This window comes from Saccoglossus kowalevskii, chromosome 11, assembly GCF_978046115.1.
Source record: "Saccoglossus kowalevskii chromosome 11, keSacKowa6.1, whole genome shotgun sequence".
NCBI lineage: Eukaryota > Metazoa > Hemichordata > Enteropneusta > Harrimaniidae > Saccoglossus > Saccoglossus kowalevskii.
The window spans coordinates 841,289-858,225 of record NC_140651.1 but is presented as its reverse complement, the minus strand read 5'-3'; the positions used below and the strand labels follow the sequence as shown (position 1 = coordinate 858,225).

Genomic DNA, 16,937 nt, shown 5'->3' with positions numbered 1-16,937 from the left:
ATGCTGTCATCTAAAATGTCTTAAATAACAGCTTCATGTACTACGTTTACTAATTTTGCCATCCACAATAAGCAAGTGCAGGTATCTCTCGCTGGAACTCAAATCTGAACATGGGCACCACCATTTTTGACTCCCGTGTGCGAAGCACAAAAGGGAGTCTTTGCAGTTACCCTGTCTGTATGTCTGTATGTATGTATGTCTGTATGTATGTATGTATGTATGTATGTATGTATGTCACTTTTTTTGTTCCACCGTTATCTCAAGAACCACTAATCAAATTTTGGTGAAACTTGGTAAATAGATACTCTGGGATAATGCGCAGAGTTGATTAGGTTTTGGTAAAAATTTATGAATATTAATTACCTAATTTGCATGATAATTAGCTGATTTTTAGCTGTTTCAAGACTGTTCCACTGATATCTGAAGAACCATTAATTGGATTTTGATGAAATTTGGCACATGGATGCTCTGAACTAGTGCGCAGATTTGATTAGTTTTGGGTAAAAATCTATGAATATTAATTACCTAATTTGCATGATAATTAACTGATTTTAAGCTGTTCCACTGATTTTTGAAGAACCATTCATTGGATTTCAATGAAACTTGGCACATGGATGCTCTGAACTAATGCGCAGATTTGTTTAGTTTTGGGTAAAAATCTGTTAATATTATTAATTACCTAATTTACATAATGATTAATCAATTTTCGTTTTTTCCACTGATATCTCAAGTACTAATGATAACATTTCAATAAAACTTGGTACATAGGTGTCATATGACACTGCACAGACCTGATAGTTTTTAGGGTAATATCAGTACATATTAAGTACCTAATTTGCATAATTAATTAATTTTCAGCTTTTGATATTTTGAGTAGTAATGATCACGTTTCAATGAAACTTGGTACATAGTTACTTGAGGACTGTGCAGAGACCTAATTAGTTTTTGGGTAAAATATTTGTGCATATTAATTACCTTATTAGCATAATTAGTTAATTTTAAGCTTTTTACCTGATATCTGAAGTACTAATCATCACATTTCAATGAGACTTGAGACATTTTTTCTAGGACTATGCAGAGACCTGATTAATTTTTGGATAAATAATTGTGCCTATTAATTACCTAATTTGCATAATTAGTTAATTTTTTGCTGTTCTATGGCTGTTGCACTGATGTCTAAAAACCACTCATTGGATTTCAATGAAACTTTTAAAGAGTACCCATCACATTTCAATGAACCTCAGACCATGCACCATATTAGTTTTTGGTAAATATTTATGTTTCTTAATCACCTAATTAACATAATTAATACTGATATCTCAAGTATTGATCATCGCATTTGAATAAAACTTGGTACATAAATGCTCTAGGACAATAGACAGCCTGATTAATTTTAGGTTAAAATCTGTTCATATTAATTCTCTAATTAGCATAATAATTAATAATTATTATATAAATATAATTATTTTTTTGGTTCTAATCACATTTCAATGAAACTTGGTACATTGTGCAGACCTTTAGTTTTACACTTAAATCTGTTCATATTAGTTACCTTATTTGCATAATTAGTTTTCAGCTATTCCATCAATATCTCAAGTATAAGTAATTTTGAATTAATTTTTAATGTGTCTCCAAAACTCTCAGCACACGGGAGTTCTTTCTAAGCTTTCTTTGATTAGCACTGTAGTAGGCCTGTGCTTGCTGCAACAGTATCAGTTAATGTTTGTGTACAATTAATTAATTTTGTGTCTTTCAATAAATTGCCACGACTGTGAATTTCATCTCTATCATTAAGGGGAATACATTGAATAATTACCTGTGAATGTGGACGATCAGCCGACAATTTATTTAAGCAATAGACTGCTGAGTTGCATATTGTTCATATCAAGTTTTAATTTCTATGACTTCACCTACTTCATATATCTATCTAATTTGACCTGAGTTGATGTTCTATTGCAACGTTCTTTGTCCAGCATGCCTCGTAATGCTTCAATCTTGGATTCCATTAATTTCCTACTCGTGTCCATCTCATCAATATTACTCTTCAACTCATTAACTTTGTCAATGTTCAAATGTAGTTTCATTCTAGTTGAAGATATGGCATTTGTTAATTCTGCTTTCATATAACAAATTTGTTTTGCCAGTTCTTGATTTTGGTTGGTAAGAATACAATGTACTGAAATTTTCAGTTCAGGTGATGAAAGCTCAATTTTTTTGTCCTTGTTAACGTGTTGCGTAATCTCAGACTGTTCAATAATCACATTTTCAATGGACGTGATCTCATTGCTAGAAGAGCTAGACAGATCGTACTTCGACATCGATTATTCACTTCCGCATTGCGTTACCGGAAAGTCTTCGGCAATTTCAGAAGAATTGCGTCAGTACAACACAGCATTCTGATTAGTTAATAACCAACTTTGACCCATTAGGTCAAACGACGCTGCTGTAGGTCAAATCTGCAATTGCATGATGGCGGAAAGTGATTTTCATCGAGAGTTTGCGTACGATCCAACAACTTCGTCAGTGGAAATAATATGACAATTTTGACTTTGACTGTGTTCCAACAGACTCGAATGTTTTTAATTCCGTAAATTATGGTGGTACGTAATTAATATTGTAATAAAATGTGCATATTTTTTGTGATCATTTCTGTTTGTTCATTGTGAAAATCAATGACGACGCAAATTAATTTAGTAATTTGATTTTCCCTCAAAGACGTAATCTGTCACTTGATGAATCAAAATTTTCATTTGCACTCTTTTTCGAGGGGGTGCTCGGGTAAGCGCCCACCCCTACAACATCGTGATTTTCTGAGTTGAGGCCCCTGGGTGCTAACGCGGTCGAGTACGGTATATGGTAAATGAGATGACATTCTTCTTTCTACTTTGAAGTCCTACCAGAGCACTGGCTTTAGAATAGCGTATGATAATATGTTTATTACACCGTAATGAATAATAACAGTTCATTTTAAGTTAGAAACAAATGCCGGTATACCTGTCAGAAGGTGATGAATGGATACATCCATGATGACATGATTTTGTGACATACATGTAATATACAAAACACTGTCAAATTTGTTTTTTATTCCTCTTTTTTTATTACTAGGTGCATGTGAAGGAACACTAGCATGCTCAACATGTCATTTATTATTTCAAAAAGAAGTATTTGATAAATTACCTGATGAGCCAACAGATGAAGAACTTGATATGTTAGATCTAGCATATGGTTTAACAGATAGGTAATGATATCTCCTTGTCTTTCTTTGGTGCAATAGCTAAGCATAGACATGTATACAGTAAACTTCAATTGTGTCTGTTTATTGACCTAAAACTCTGGTTCGAGCATGCTCAGAATAAATAATTAGGTTAGATGGTAATGCTAGGGTTTTCAGTGACACCATGAACATGACCATGGCCAGCTACATTGACACATGTGGTCTAAATATAGCTTGACTTGTCAGAAGCTAGTGGATAAATGGGCCGTACCATAACGAATCTCAGTGGAAACTTTAGAGGGGGGCAGTGTACATTCCAAAACAACAAGTGTACTTGCCAAAACAACCAGCGTACATGCCAAAACAACCAGCGTACATGCCAAAACAACCAGCGTACATGCCAAAACAACCAGCGTACATGCCAAAACAACCAGCATACATGCCAAAACAACCAGCATACATGCCAAAACAACCAGTGTACTTGCCAAAACAACCAGCGTACATGCCAAAACAACCAGCGTACTTGCCAAAACAACCAGCATACACGCCAAAACAACCAGCATACATGCCAAAACAATCAGTGTACTTGCCAAAACAACCAGCGTACTTGCCAAAACAACCAGTGTACTTGCCAAAACAACCAGCGTACATGCCAAAACAACCAGCGTGCATGCCAAAACAACCAGTGTACATGCCAAAACAACCAGCGTACATGCCAAAACAACCAGCGTACATGCCAAAACAACCAGTGTACATGCCAAAACAACCAGCGTACATGCCAAAACAACCAGCGTACATGCCAAAACAACCAGCGTACATGCCAAAACAACCAGCGTACATGCCAAAACAACCAGTGTACATGCCAAAACAACCAGCGTACATGCCAAAACAACCAGCGTACATGCCAAAACAACCAATGTACATGCCAAAACAACCAACGTACATGCCCAAACAACCAGCGTACATGCCAAAACAACCAGCGTTTATGCCTAAACAACCAGCATACATGCCAAAACAACCAGCGTACATGCCAAAACAACATGCGTACTTGCCAAAACAACCAGTGTACATGCCAAAACAACATGCGTACTTGCCAAAACAACCAGCGTACATACAGTACCAAAACAACCAGTGTACTTGCCAAAACAACCAGCGTACATGCCAAAACAATCAGTGTACATGCCAAAACAACCAGCGTACATGCCAAAACAACCAGTGTACATGCCAAAACAATCAGTGTACATGCCAAAACAACCAGTGTACATGCCAAAACAACCAGCGTACATGCCAAAACAACCAGTGTACATTCCAAAACAACCAGCGTACATGCCAAAACAATCAGTGTACATGCCAAAACAACCAGTGTACATGCCAAAACAACCAGCATACATGCCAAAACAACCAGCATAATACCAATACAACCAGCGTACATGCCAAAACAACCAGTGTACATTCCAAAACAACCAGCGTACATTCCAAAACAACCAGCATACATGCCAAAACAACCAGTGTACATTCCAAAACAACCAGTGTACTTGCCAAAACAACCAGCAAACATTCCAAAACAACCAGCATACATGCCAAAACAACCAGCATACATGCCAAAACAATTAGCATACATGCCAAAACAATCAGTGTACATGCCAAAACAACCAGCATACATACCAATACAACCAGCGTACATGCCAAAACAACCAGTGTACATTCCAAAACAACCAGCGTACATTCCAAAACAACCAGCATACATGCCAAAACAACCAGTGTACATTCCAAAACAACCAGCGTACATGCCAAAACAACCAGTGTACATTCCAAAACAACCAGCGTACATTCCAAAACAACCAGCGTACATTCCAAAACAACCAGCATACATGCCAAAACAACCAGTGTACATTCCAAAACAACCAGCGTACATGCCAAAACAACCAGCGTACATGCCAAAACAACCAGCATACATGCCAAAACAATCAGTGTACATTCCAAAACAACCAGCATACATGCCAAAACAACCAGCATACATGCCAAAACAACCAGTGTACTTGCCAAAACAACCAGCGTACATGCCAAAACAACCAGCGTACTTGCCAAAACAACCAGCATACATGCCAAAACAACCAGCATACATGCCAAAACAATCAGTGTACTTGCCAAAACAACCAGCGTACTTGCCAAAACAACCAGCATACATGCCAAAACAACCAGTGTACTTGCCAAAACAACCAGCGTACATGCCAAAACAACCAGCGTACTTGCCAAAACAACCAGCATACATGCCAAAACAACCAGTGTACTTGCCAAAACAACCAGCGTACATGCCAAAACAACCAGCGTGCATGCCAAAACAACCAGTGTACATGCCAAAACAACCAGCGTACATGCCAAAACAACCAGCGTACATGCCAAAACAACCAGTGTACATGCCAAAACAACCAGCGTACATGCCAAAACAACCAGCGTACATGCCAAAACAACCAGCATACATGCCAAAACAACCAGCGTACATGCCAAAACAACCAGTGTACATGCCAAAACAACCAGCGTACATGCCAAAACAACCAGCGTACATGCCAAAACAACCAATGTACATGCCAAAACAACCAACGTACATGCCTAAACAACCAGCGTACATGCCAAAACAACCAGCGTACATGCCAAAACAACCAGCGTTTATGCCTAAACAACCAGCATACATGCCAAAACAACCAGCGTACATGCCAAAACAACATGCGTACTTGCCAAAACAACCAGCGTACATGCCAAAACAACATGCGTACTTGCCAAAACAACCAGCGTACATTCAGTACTAAAACAACCAGTGTACTTGCCAAACAACCAGCGTACATGCCAAAACAATCAGCATACATGCCAAAACAACCAGCGTACATGCCAAAACAACATGCGTACTTGCCAAAACAACCAGCATACATGCCAAAACAACATGCGTACTTGCCAAAACAACCAGCGTACATACAGTACCAAAACAACCAGTGTACTTGCCAAAACAACCAGCGTACATGCCAAAACAATCAGTGTACATGCCAAAACAACCAGCGTACATGCCAAAACAACCAGTGTACATGCCAAAACAATCAGTGTACATGCCAAAACAACCAGTGTACATGCCAAAACAACCAGCGTACATGCCAAAACAACCAGTGTACATTCCAAAACAACCAGCGTACATGCCAAAACAATCAGTGTACATGCCAAAACAACCAGTGTACATGCCAAAACAACCAGCATACATGCCAAAACAACCAGCATACATACCAATACAACCAGCGTACATGCCAAAACAACCAGTGTACATTCCAAAACAACCAGCGTACATTCCAAAACAACCAGCATACATGCCAAAACAACCAGTGTACATTCCAAAACAACCAGTGTACTTGCCAAAACAACCAGCGTACATGCCAAAACAACCAGCATACATTCCAAAACAACCAGCATACATGCCAAAACAACCAGCATACATGCCAAAACAACCAGCATACATGCCAAAACAATTAGCATACATGCCAAAACAATCAGTGTACATGCCAAAACAACCAGCATACATACCAATACAACCAGCGTACATGCCAAAACAACCAGCGTACATTCCAAAACAACCAGCGTACATTCCAAAACAACCAGCATACATGCCAAAACAACCAGTGTACATTCCAAAACAACCAGCGTACATGCCAAAACAACCAGTGTACATTCCAAAACAACCAGCGTACATTCCAAAACAACCAGCGTACATTCCAAAACAACCAGCATACATGCCAAAACAACCAGTGTACATTCCAAAACAACCAGCGTACATGCCAAAACAACCAGCATACATGCCAAAACAATCAGTGTACATTCCAAAACAACCAGCATACATGCCAAAACAACCAGCATACATGCCAAAACAATCAGTTTACATGCCAAAACAACCAGCATGCATACCAATACAACCAGCATACAAGCCAAAACAACCAGTGTACATGCCAAAACAACCAGTGTACATGCCAAAACAACCAGCGTACATACCAATACAACCAGCGTACATGCCAAAACAACCATTGTACTTGCCAAAACAACTAGTGTACATGCCAAAACAACCAGTGTACTTGCCAAAACAACCAGCGTACATACAGTGCCAAAACAACCAGTGTACTTGCCAAAACAACCAGTGTACATGCCAAAACAACCAGCGTACATACCAAAACAACCAGCGTACATACCAAAACAACCAGCGTACATGCCAAAACAACCAGCGTACATGCCAAAACAACCAGCGTACATGCCAAAACAACCAGAGTACATGCCAAAACAACCAGCGTACATGCCAAAACAACCAGCGTACATGCCAAAACAACCAGCGTACATGCCAAAACAACCAACGTACATGCCAAAACAACCAGTGTACATGCCAAACTAACCAGCATACATACCAATACAACCAGCGTACAAGCCAAAACAACCAGTGTACATGCCAAAACAACCAGCATACATGCCAAAACAACCAGCATACATGCCAATACAACCAGCGTACATTCCAAAACAACCAGTGTACATTCCAAAACAACCAGCGTACATTCCAAAACAACCAGCATACATGCCAAAACAACCAGTATACATTCCAAAACAACCAGTGTACTTGCCAAAACAACCAGCGTACATGCCAAAACAACCAGCATACATGCCAAAACAACCAACATACATGCCAAAACAATCAGTGTACATTCCAAAACAACCAGCATACATACCAATACAACCAGCATACATGCCAAAACAATTAGCATACATGCCAAAACAATCAGTGTACATGCCAAAACAACCAGCATACATACCAATACAACCAGCGTACATGCCAAAACAACCAGTGTACATTCCAAAACAACCAGCGTACATTCCAAAACAACCAGCATACATGCCAAAACAACCAGTGTACATTCCAAAACAACCAGTGTACTTGCCAAAACAATCAGTATACATGCCAAAACAACAAGCGTACATGCCAAAACAACCAGCGTACATACAGTACCAAAACAACCAGTGTACTTGCCAAAACAACCAGCGTACATGCAAAAACAACCAGCGTACATGCCAAAACAACCAGCATACATACCAATACAACCAGCGTACATGCCAAAACAACCAGTGTACATTCCAAAACAACCAGCGTACATTTCAAAACAACCAGCATACATACCAAAACAACCAGTGTACATTCTAAAACAACCAGTGTACATTCCAAAACAACCAGCGTACATTCCAAAACAACCAGCATACATGCCAAAACAACCAGCATACATGCCAAAACAACCAGCGTTCATGCCAAAACAACCAGCGTACATGCCAAAACAACCAACGTACATGCCAAAACAACCAGTGTACATGCCACCAACCAGCATACATACCAATACAACCAGCGTACATGCCAAAACAACCAGCTTACATACCAATACAACCAGCGTACAAGCCAAAACAACCAGTGTACATGCCAAAACAACCAGTGTACATGCCAAAACAACCAGCATACATACCAATATAACCAGCGTACATGCCAAAACAACCATTGTACTTGCCAAAACAATTAGTGTACATGCCAAAACAACCAGTGTACTTGCCAAAACAACCAGCGTACTTGCCAAAACAACCAGCGTACTTGCCAAAACAACCAGCGTACATACAGTACCAAAACAACCAGTGTACTTGCCAAAACAACCAGTGTACATGCCAAAACAACAAGCGTACATGCCAAAACAACCAGCGTACATACCAAAACAACCAGTGTACATGCCAAAACAACCAGCGTACATGCCAACACAACCAGTGTACATGCCAAAACAACCAGCATACATGCCAAAACAACCAGCGTACATGCCAAAACAACCAGCGTACATACAGTACCAAAACAACCAGCGTACATGCCAAAACAACCAGCATACATGCCAAAACAACCAGCGCACATGCCAAAACAACCAGCGTACATGCCAAAACAACCAGCGTACATGCCAAAACAACCACAAATTCTTTCTACCAAATGCAAAAGTCATACATGTACTTTGCCTATTAGCTGAAACAATGTGTCAAAACACAACATGAAGATTTATCTGATTTGCTGCAAAACAGTGATTTACAGTTTTTACCATTCATTTGCTGGTGACACAAATTATCAAATACAGAAAACAAACTTGCAATAAATTTAAATTAAAGTGAAAAAAACTGTAAATCTAGGCAGGTTTTACTCAACTACAGATGAGACTCACACATATACATACCTCATTCATATATAGTTCCTAGATCAGCAACCACAGCCATACAACGCATTTTGTGAATTCCTTTTGAAATTTTGTTGCAGAAAACAATTTTGAATTATGAAAATGTTCTTTTATTTTTGTCCACAATGTGACAAAGCATAGAAATCTATGCACCAAGAAAAAAAAAGTTATGCTGTTTTGCACAAAATAAAATCGTGGCCTTTTATTCCCCATATGCGAATAAGTTGTCACAAAAAAAGTATTTTAAAGTACATAACAGATACAGATAAAACTTGTATATTACATAACAGATGGCATAATCTCAAGGTATACAAAAGTTCAAAAGAAAATGTTGACTGAGTGTGGTCATCTAGATAGGTAAAAGATATGGATTAATAAGTCTGAGTTGTTCCTGTAAGATGGACCACTTTGGGTGATGTACCTTGAGTTTACTATTCTTTGTTGCAATATATTCTTCAATCTCTTTTATGTAAATTTTACCAGCGATAAAAAGATAATTTGTGATTTGAGATATCTTAGTTGAACCGAGTATTACCAGAATATCCTGAATACTGGAGACCATCTGTTGAAATGCATTCTGGGAATTGGGGTAATTTTAATGTCAACAATTATCAAAATCAATCGTTGCTGCCATTCTGTAACCAAATCTTGGTAGTACCGGTACATCAACGGATTTCATTGCTATAAACAATTGTGAATAATGGAACCGTGATGCAGTAATTTTGTTTCCATGATTAGATTCATATTTGTTGCACAGCAATATTTCCGTCTTGCAATCATATCACACACATCTTACCGGTATTATACATTGATTTTATGTTCTGGCTGAAAATGATTGACATGTGACTTACATTGGAAAATGATGAGGACTTTGTCATGTCACGTTGATTTGTTTTTCAGATCAAGACTTGGTTGTCAAATTTGTGTTACAAAAGATATGGATGGAATGAAAGTATATGTTCCTGATGCTGTTGCTGATGCAAGGACTGTGTAGCTTTCATTTGAAGCAATGTATTATAATAATTTACAACCTAATGCCTATAGATTAATCATTGTAAGTGAAGACACAAAAATTATTCTCAGGAATTAATTTACTTTTCACTTGCACTTGCACTTGCAGTTGATGTTAGAACACGTAAACCAAGCAATGAATTGTTAAACACTACAGTCATTAATTCTGTGATTACAGTGACTTTACAAATATAAAAGTCTCACAAGCGCTAATTCTGAAACTAATAGTGTTTTTGTAATTCCAAATAGATGTTATCAAGGATTATAAGGGTTTGCAACTTTCATAACCTTGTTCAGTGATATTAGGATTTCAGGGGAAGCGGACTCGCGCATTTTGTGAGCGCTTGAAAGCAATCATATTTCATGCACATCAAGCAAATATGGTTCTAATTATGTAATAGCAATACACAACACAGTGTGGCTGAGAAATTTTGATTGCAGATTTGCAAGATTATCACCACATTTTAAAAATAAGCATGGGTACACTATGAAACACAGTCAAAATGAACATGAATAAGTTCTTTCACAGACTAAATACTATTTTGCATATGTGATTTTTTCTTCTATTTCACATCGTTGTATACCCTCATCATATAAAGCTTCTGTGTACATGTACATCTTTGATGTCGTGTATGATTTTCCTTCAGCAGACAAAATATTTTCAAAATAGTAGACTTCATAGCAAATGAAATGAAGTTAAAAGGAAGATTATGTAATAAACATACTGAATGATATTTTCAAATTTGGCTGTGAATGATTTGTTTCTCTATTTTCCTCTGGAATTATTCTGTCACACGCAACGTAATATTACCGTAATTGGTATAGTACAGGTGTGATGGTTCAAATACCAAAATGGCAACAGTAACAGAAAGACTTCCCTGGCGGCGATGATAACATACGAACACGGAGCCAACAGATGAGGTTTCAACTGGTACTGGTATTATTATACTCTGCAATCATCAAGTACAATAACATGGTAAAACTTCAAACCTCCAATAACTAGATACTTAAACTCCAACACAATTCAACGAGATCTCTGATCTGAACTCAGTGCTGAACAACTCCCCTATATATACCCACACTGTCTATAAATAGACCATTACATCAGCATACATAATGAGTCTGGAACTTACTACCAATTTCTAGAATGTTCCATTACCTTCTATTGTCTCCTACAGTGTTCTGTTACCTATTCAACCAGTTTCTAAACAAAATCTAGAACATTCTCAGTCACACGGAAGTGGTAAACAAGTCGTATGCGACATATTCATTGAATCCAAAATGCTCATAATAAACATAGCTGTCATGAGTTGGCCATTTAGTGTTACCATGGTTATATGCTGTGGTGTACGACATCAATGTACCAGTATATTACCACATACAGAGTTATTGGTGAAGCACAACAACTTGGTTTGACCAAACTATGCAAATATGTTTATTATAGTTGCAATATTACATCGTGGTACAAAAACAGGATACAGTTCATTGTACATTAAGCAGTGCCATTTTGATATCAAATGTAGAAGTATTCATTACAGGAAACAATGATGTATGTACTCTGCATTTACATACACTTATACTTGCAGCTATCAAGTGCTCAAGCTTTTTCATTTCTGCAGTTTAACATTTTTATTTTATGATAAATCGTATACTACTGTTTTATTAAGACATAATCAAACTAATTAATTTGAACATGTTTTAAAAGACAGTTATCCAGATTGCCAGTCATTATGTTGATACGATTTACTTCTGACATCCAGATGTACCATTACTAGTATTTACTTTCATAATTTACTAACAAAATGAAAAATAAAAAAAAAAGCATGTGCCCGTCAATTCTACCAAGATAGAACTACCAGTACTTGTGTATATAATTGCAAACTGATGTCATGCATCGCTAGGGTTACATTGTGTTTATGGCGTATGTTATCGTGAATAACACTGGAATATTAAAATATTTCAATAACCATCACTGAAATCGGATCTCCATATTTTTCTGAAGTACAATGCCAGAAGCTGCCACGAGGGGGCGCCAGACTTGCTACATTGAAAAAAAAAGTAAGGTGGACAGCTTTGGTCTGAATTTATCAAATGAAATTGCCTAGATTACGACAAATACAATCTAAAGCAAAAGCCATAATTAATATAGCCTAACACACAAATTTATGTTTCTGGTCAGCGTGCAAACCACCAAAAAAAGATGCCGCCCCGCCGCACTTATTTCGCCACTACACAGCGCCCTGATTAACCACAAATTGATTAACCACGTGCCTCCACATGGTTTTAGCGAAAAAAGAAACTTTGCTCTGCCTTATAGATTGTTGCATACAACACAACCCAACATGCATATCAGGTTTAAAGGTCACTTTCCGTAAATACAAATTTCGACTAAGCTCAATTCCTGCAGGTTTTTCTCATCTGGTATTAAAATGAACGTCGATGAACTTGAATTGTTGGAGACAATCCATCGGGAGCTTTTTCGTGTTTCCGCAGTATGTGACAAAAAATAAGCGCCGTATTCAACAGTATGGTGAACTTACTGCAACATTTACATATATCGATCCGCTGATCGGTCTCTGTTGCTGTCACATGTCCATACACAAACTGAATAATTCACTCAGCGATTAAATCTATCTGTTTTAGAATTTAATAAATTCTTTGTAAACATACAAATGTAGTATACCAGTCGTACTTTGAAGCACATTATCTGGGACAATAAAAGAGAATTACCTCTTGAAATAAATTTTAGAAAACAAGAAACACACTTACTATACTAAACTGTTGCTTTACGATGTACTAATGTTAATAGCAATAATTGACTACGAAGTTAGTAATGATTTGTATTTTATAATTGTGGGACCTAATCATGCTGCATAACTTCAGAGTTATTATGCTTATCAATATTATAGTGTTAACTCTACAGTGTTTGTATTCTATAACACTTTAGGCAGTTCATATTTACTGACATAATTATTGTTACATCCACCAAGCGTGCATTATTGTCGTGTGTAATGGTTTTCGAAGCCATGTTGTTGTCTGTGATGTCTGTTATTTCCTTGTACACATTCTCATGGCCTGGCTAAAACAATTGCTGGGTCGTATAACGTTCTCAGTACAGGTAACCGTGGCGCTAATCATTAAACTGCTGATCATTTGTATCATGGAATTCAATGATACAAACTAAACTGAAAGTTCCAGTCAAAGAGTATTTTTTTCCAAATGTTGTAATGACCACCCACATCGAGTCTTTTTATCAGCGTAAAAACTCCATCACATATAGACCACCTCATCTTCCCTCACTTGAAGAAAGGCTATTGTGAGTGTGTACGTTTTTTAGCCTGGGTCCCAAATACACCGCCGACTTGTTTGAATATAGTCCTCTAACAAAAACCGTTGACGGTGACATTTTTTTTCTATTGCTACATCTATTTACTGTACTGTCTGTCTTCATTGTTTTTTGGTTCCCGGTGTTATGCCCACTCCCCGAGCTGGTTAATGTCGTCGGCTCAACAACTGTCTGGGCTCGCCTTCTTACATCTGACACGTCACCTAAACAACAAAACAAACAAAGGACGTTATATTCCCGTTTGTCCAACCATATATAACCGACGCTACAGTTCAATGTGAATACGTATTGCGAGGTACATCCCGACTGACTCGAACAGCATAAACAAAATATGAAATTCAAACTACAAAGCCCGGCTTTTTCGTCTTTGACGTTCAGTTGGTCGTAAATAAAAATGAGTTAATGTCATAAACAAACAATAACGATTATTATACAGTCATCATTCGCCAATACTGACCGATGGTCGACATACGTTCGACCATTTGTAGTCTAGCGACATACATGTACATATAAACATGAGCGCTCTTACAATGCCGCGGTTAGGGGTTCACTATTCACCGTAACACACATATACCGCACGTCTATCTCACAACATACACCTTAAATGTGAAGTCACCTGTTGAGCTCGTCCTCGATGAAGACCCACCTTCTGCAAGTATGTTATTCGACATGATCTGCGACTGGAACACACTGATCAATTGCCAATAGCTGTCACTCGCCAGCTACTATAGAACTGAAATATACACAGCGGGACACTGCGTACACCATGGCTTCGTTAAATAACTATATATACTTATTTGTAACGTGTCGTGCCTATTGCGACTATTGTGCGTGGTCTTTAAAGCATAATCGGCGTTGACAAATAAATCGAGTTGTCCCACCGAGGGGGGTCCATTAAATGAAAATATCTCATTTGGTCCCATAGTAAGTTCATATCGTATTTGGTAAGAACAAATACATTGAACGTGCACCATACAATGGTGACATATCGCAAGCATACAACCAATTTGCCGCTGGTAGGAAGTATTAATCAGCCTCTTTTAGGGGGTTTCAACAAAAAATAAGTCCGTACCAGAGACCACGAGCAAATAGTTTACTTTATTATTGTTCTATGTTCTGTGCAGATCACATGCTATACTCATTGACATTGATTGTTAATGTCGCCACTGAACACATACTGTTGAAAAGGCTTGAGCTTTTCCTCGGCAAATAGTTGGATGGTTCTTTATTTAAGGCAAATAGACTATATTTTAAATCCCCCCCCCCAAAAAAAAAACTTTTCTCCAGGTTCTCTCCTACCCTTCTTCTGGTAGAACAACATTAATAGAAATAATTTTTGCAATAAAAGCATGTCATTTTACCATTTAATGTATATATATATATAGCCACAAAACACTACAGGTAACGGTTTAGCTCGCAATATACGAGGACGATACAGTAAAGAGATTTGTTTGTTTTGTAGTATTTTTTAAATGATGCGCCTATTCTTGTTCTAACAAATATTTCAGTGAAAAAATAAAAGACGCCCACCCACCGCGCGACGCATAACGTTACGTAAAACAGTTTGACGTCCAGTTTGAAAATACTGCCAATACAACGGTCTCTCTTCGTGAAGCTATCCACACTCAGTAACTTAATAATGACCGATATACCAAACAAATGTATTATATATCGGCACATAAAACCAAATGAGGCGTATCATATACTGTATTTACTAGTGATATCTTTCAAGCATGCATGGCGCTTTAAATCCAATATTCACTTGACCGCTGTAAAGCACGACTACCCAACTATCGCGCATATTCTTGTGATAAAGTAAACTAGATCGATGGTCACTGTGAAGACGTTAAATAAGTCAATAGTCGGCGAGCTTGGTGCGATCTCTTCGCCTATATGTTTACACATCACGCCCAGTAACGCACGGTTTAATTACTTACATTGGTGAGACAAAATCGCCAGGCATGACTACACAGTATCCCCGTCAAGAATAAACAATATATACCGGTGTCATAGCTTACCTTCTGTGCGTGTTTTCTTCGCCGGATCTTTGGGTCTTCGTTGTTGATCGTCCGCGTTGTTGATGCTTTCACCGCGTATATTAATCGTGCTGTTTTGTTTATACACCTCCATGGTGAGTGCAACTTCAACTACGTTGACGGTGTTATCGGCAGGGATGCGTGAAATCACGGTCCACACTTATAGTCTGACGTGAAATTGATTTATGCTAGGTTGGTGGGATGTTGTTTTTGTTGTGGGTCAGGGGCAAATGTCAATCCACCCTGTCAATTATTCAATATTTTACAATCTTAACTTCAAACGCATTAAATAAATAGTTGCGAAGAACCGAAACCTTTACTGACCCATGAAATGTATTGATCGGGTGTCGATCGCGTATCTTTATCGATGTCACAGGGTTCAGGATACCGTCAAAACATTAGTATTTGGCAAGTTACCCGGTCTCGATTGTGATAGTGGTTATCTTCTGTGGGTAGAGCATTATTTGTCATCATCACTATGAACTAGTGTATATACCAATAGTATTTGATAAACGTGATTCTACAGAGCGATGTGGTGTCTTGTCAAAACCGCAGTGATTCCCATGACAGCTAATTGACACAGATTCAAATGAAAGTCAACCAATTATATGGACGAGTAATAAAGGTCCGCGATTTAATTTATAGCAATATACGCCTAATGTCAAAAGTCCATGTACTTGTCAATTGCTTCCTACGAATGACCCCTGACCTTGCTATACCAAAGACTAATGGGAAATTTGTCACATAGTATTAGTAGTTAACGGAGTGTCCAGGACACCAGTCGTGTTGATTGCATTGTATCGATTTATGCGAAATATATAGACTGATAAAATAAGTCGGTACTCAGAAAGACGGTAACGTAGCAACGGAACTATTGTCACAGAAATTCGGCAAACTTGCTCTCTACTTCGCTGTCAACTTTGTTTTTGAATTTTTTTAGATATTACTTGCATTAAATGGTGATCGAATGAAGGATAATATTCAACTTGTAGGTCATCTGCTTTAGTCAAAACCAAAGTGGTTGTGCGAAGTAGAACTTGCTGCTCCAATACTCCTGAGACTTGCTG

At 38.0% G+C, this 16,937-nt stretch overlaps 2 protein-coding genes across 2 annotated transcripts in view; one reads left to right on the top strand and one right to left on the bottom strand.

Annotated features, from left to right (window-relative positions):
• The window catches only part of LOC146735854 (adrenodoxin-like), a 37,179-nt gene extending 25,949 nt beyond the window's left edge, over positions 1-11,230 (top strand). Inside the window, exons 3-4 of the mRNA XM_085505365.1 lie at positions 3,106-3,238; positions 10,378-11,230. Of these exons, the coding sequence (XP_085361491.1) occupies positions 3,106-3,238; positions 10,378-10,471 (227 nt within the window). The 3' untranslated portion in view covers positions 10,472-11,230. The remainder of the gene's footprint in view (positions 1-3,105; positions 3,239-10,377) is intronic.
• A 1,889-nt stretch (positions 11,231-13,119) lies between these two features.
• On the bottom strand, positions 13,120-16,006 carry LOC144357192 (uncharacterized). The gene is made up of 2 exons (XM_078011643.2): positions 15,853-16,006; positions 13,120-14,037 (listed from the first exon to the last, which is right to left on the bottom strand). The coding sequence occupies exons 1-2, from the start codon at positions 15,962-15,964 to the stop codon at positions 13,775-13,777; spliced, it is 375 nt and encodes a 124-aa protein (XP_077867769.2). The 5' UTR covers positions 15,965-16,006; the 3' UTR covers positions 13,120-13,774.
• Between the last annotated feature and the right edge of the window lie 931 nt (positions 16,007-16,937).

What these genes read in the sequence shown, in the direction of transcription:
- LOC144357192 (XM_078011643.2), bottom strand. Translation starts at nt 15,964, where the DNA reads ATGGAGGTGTATAAACAAAACAGCACGATTAATATACGCGGTGAAAGC. An exon ending in GAAGAAAACACGCACAGAAG is followed by an intron (nt 14,038 to 15,852) that starts GTAAGCTATGAC and finishes TTTGTTGTTTAG; the next exon opens with GTGACGTGTCAGATGTAAGA.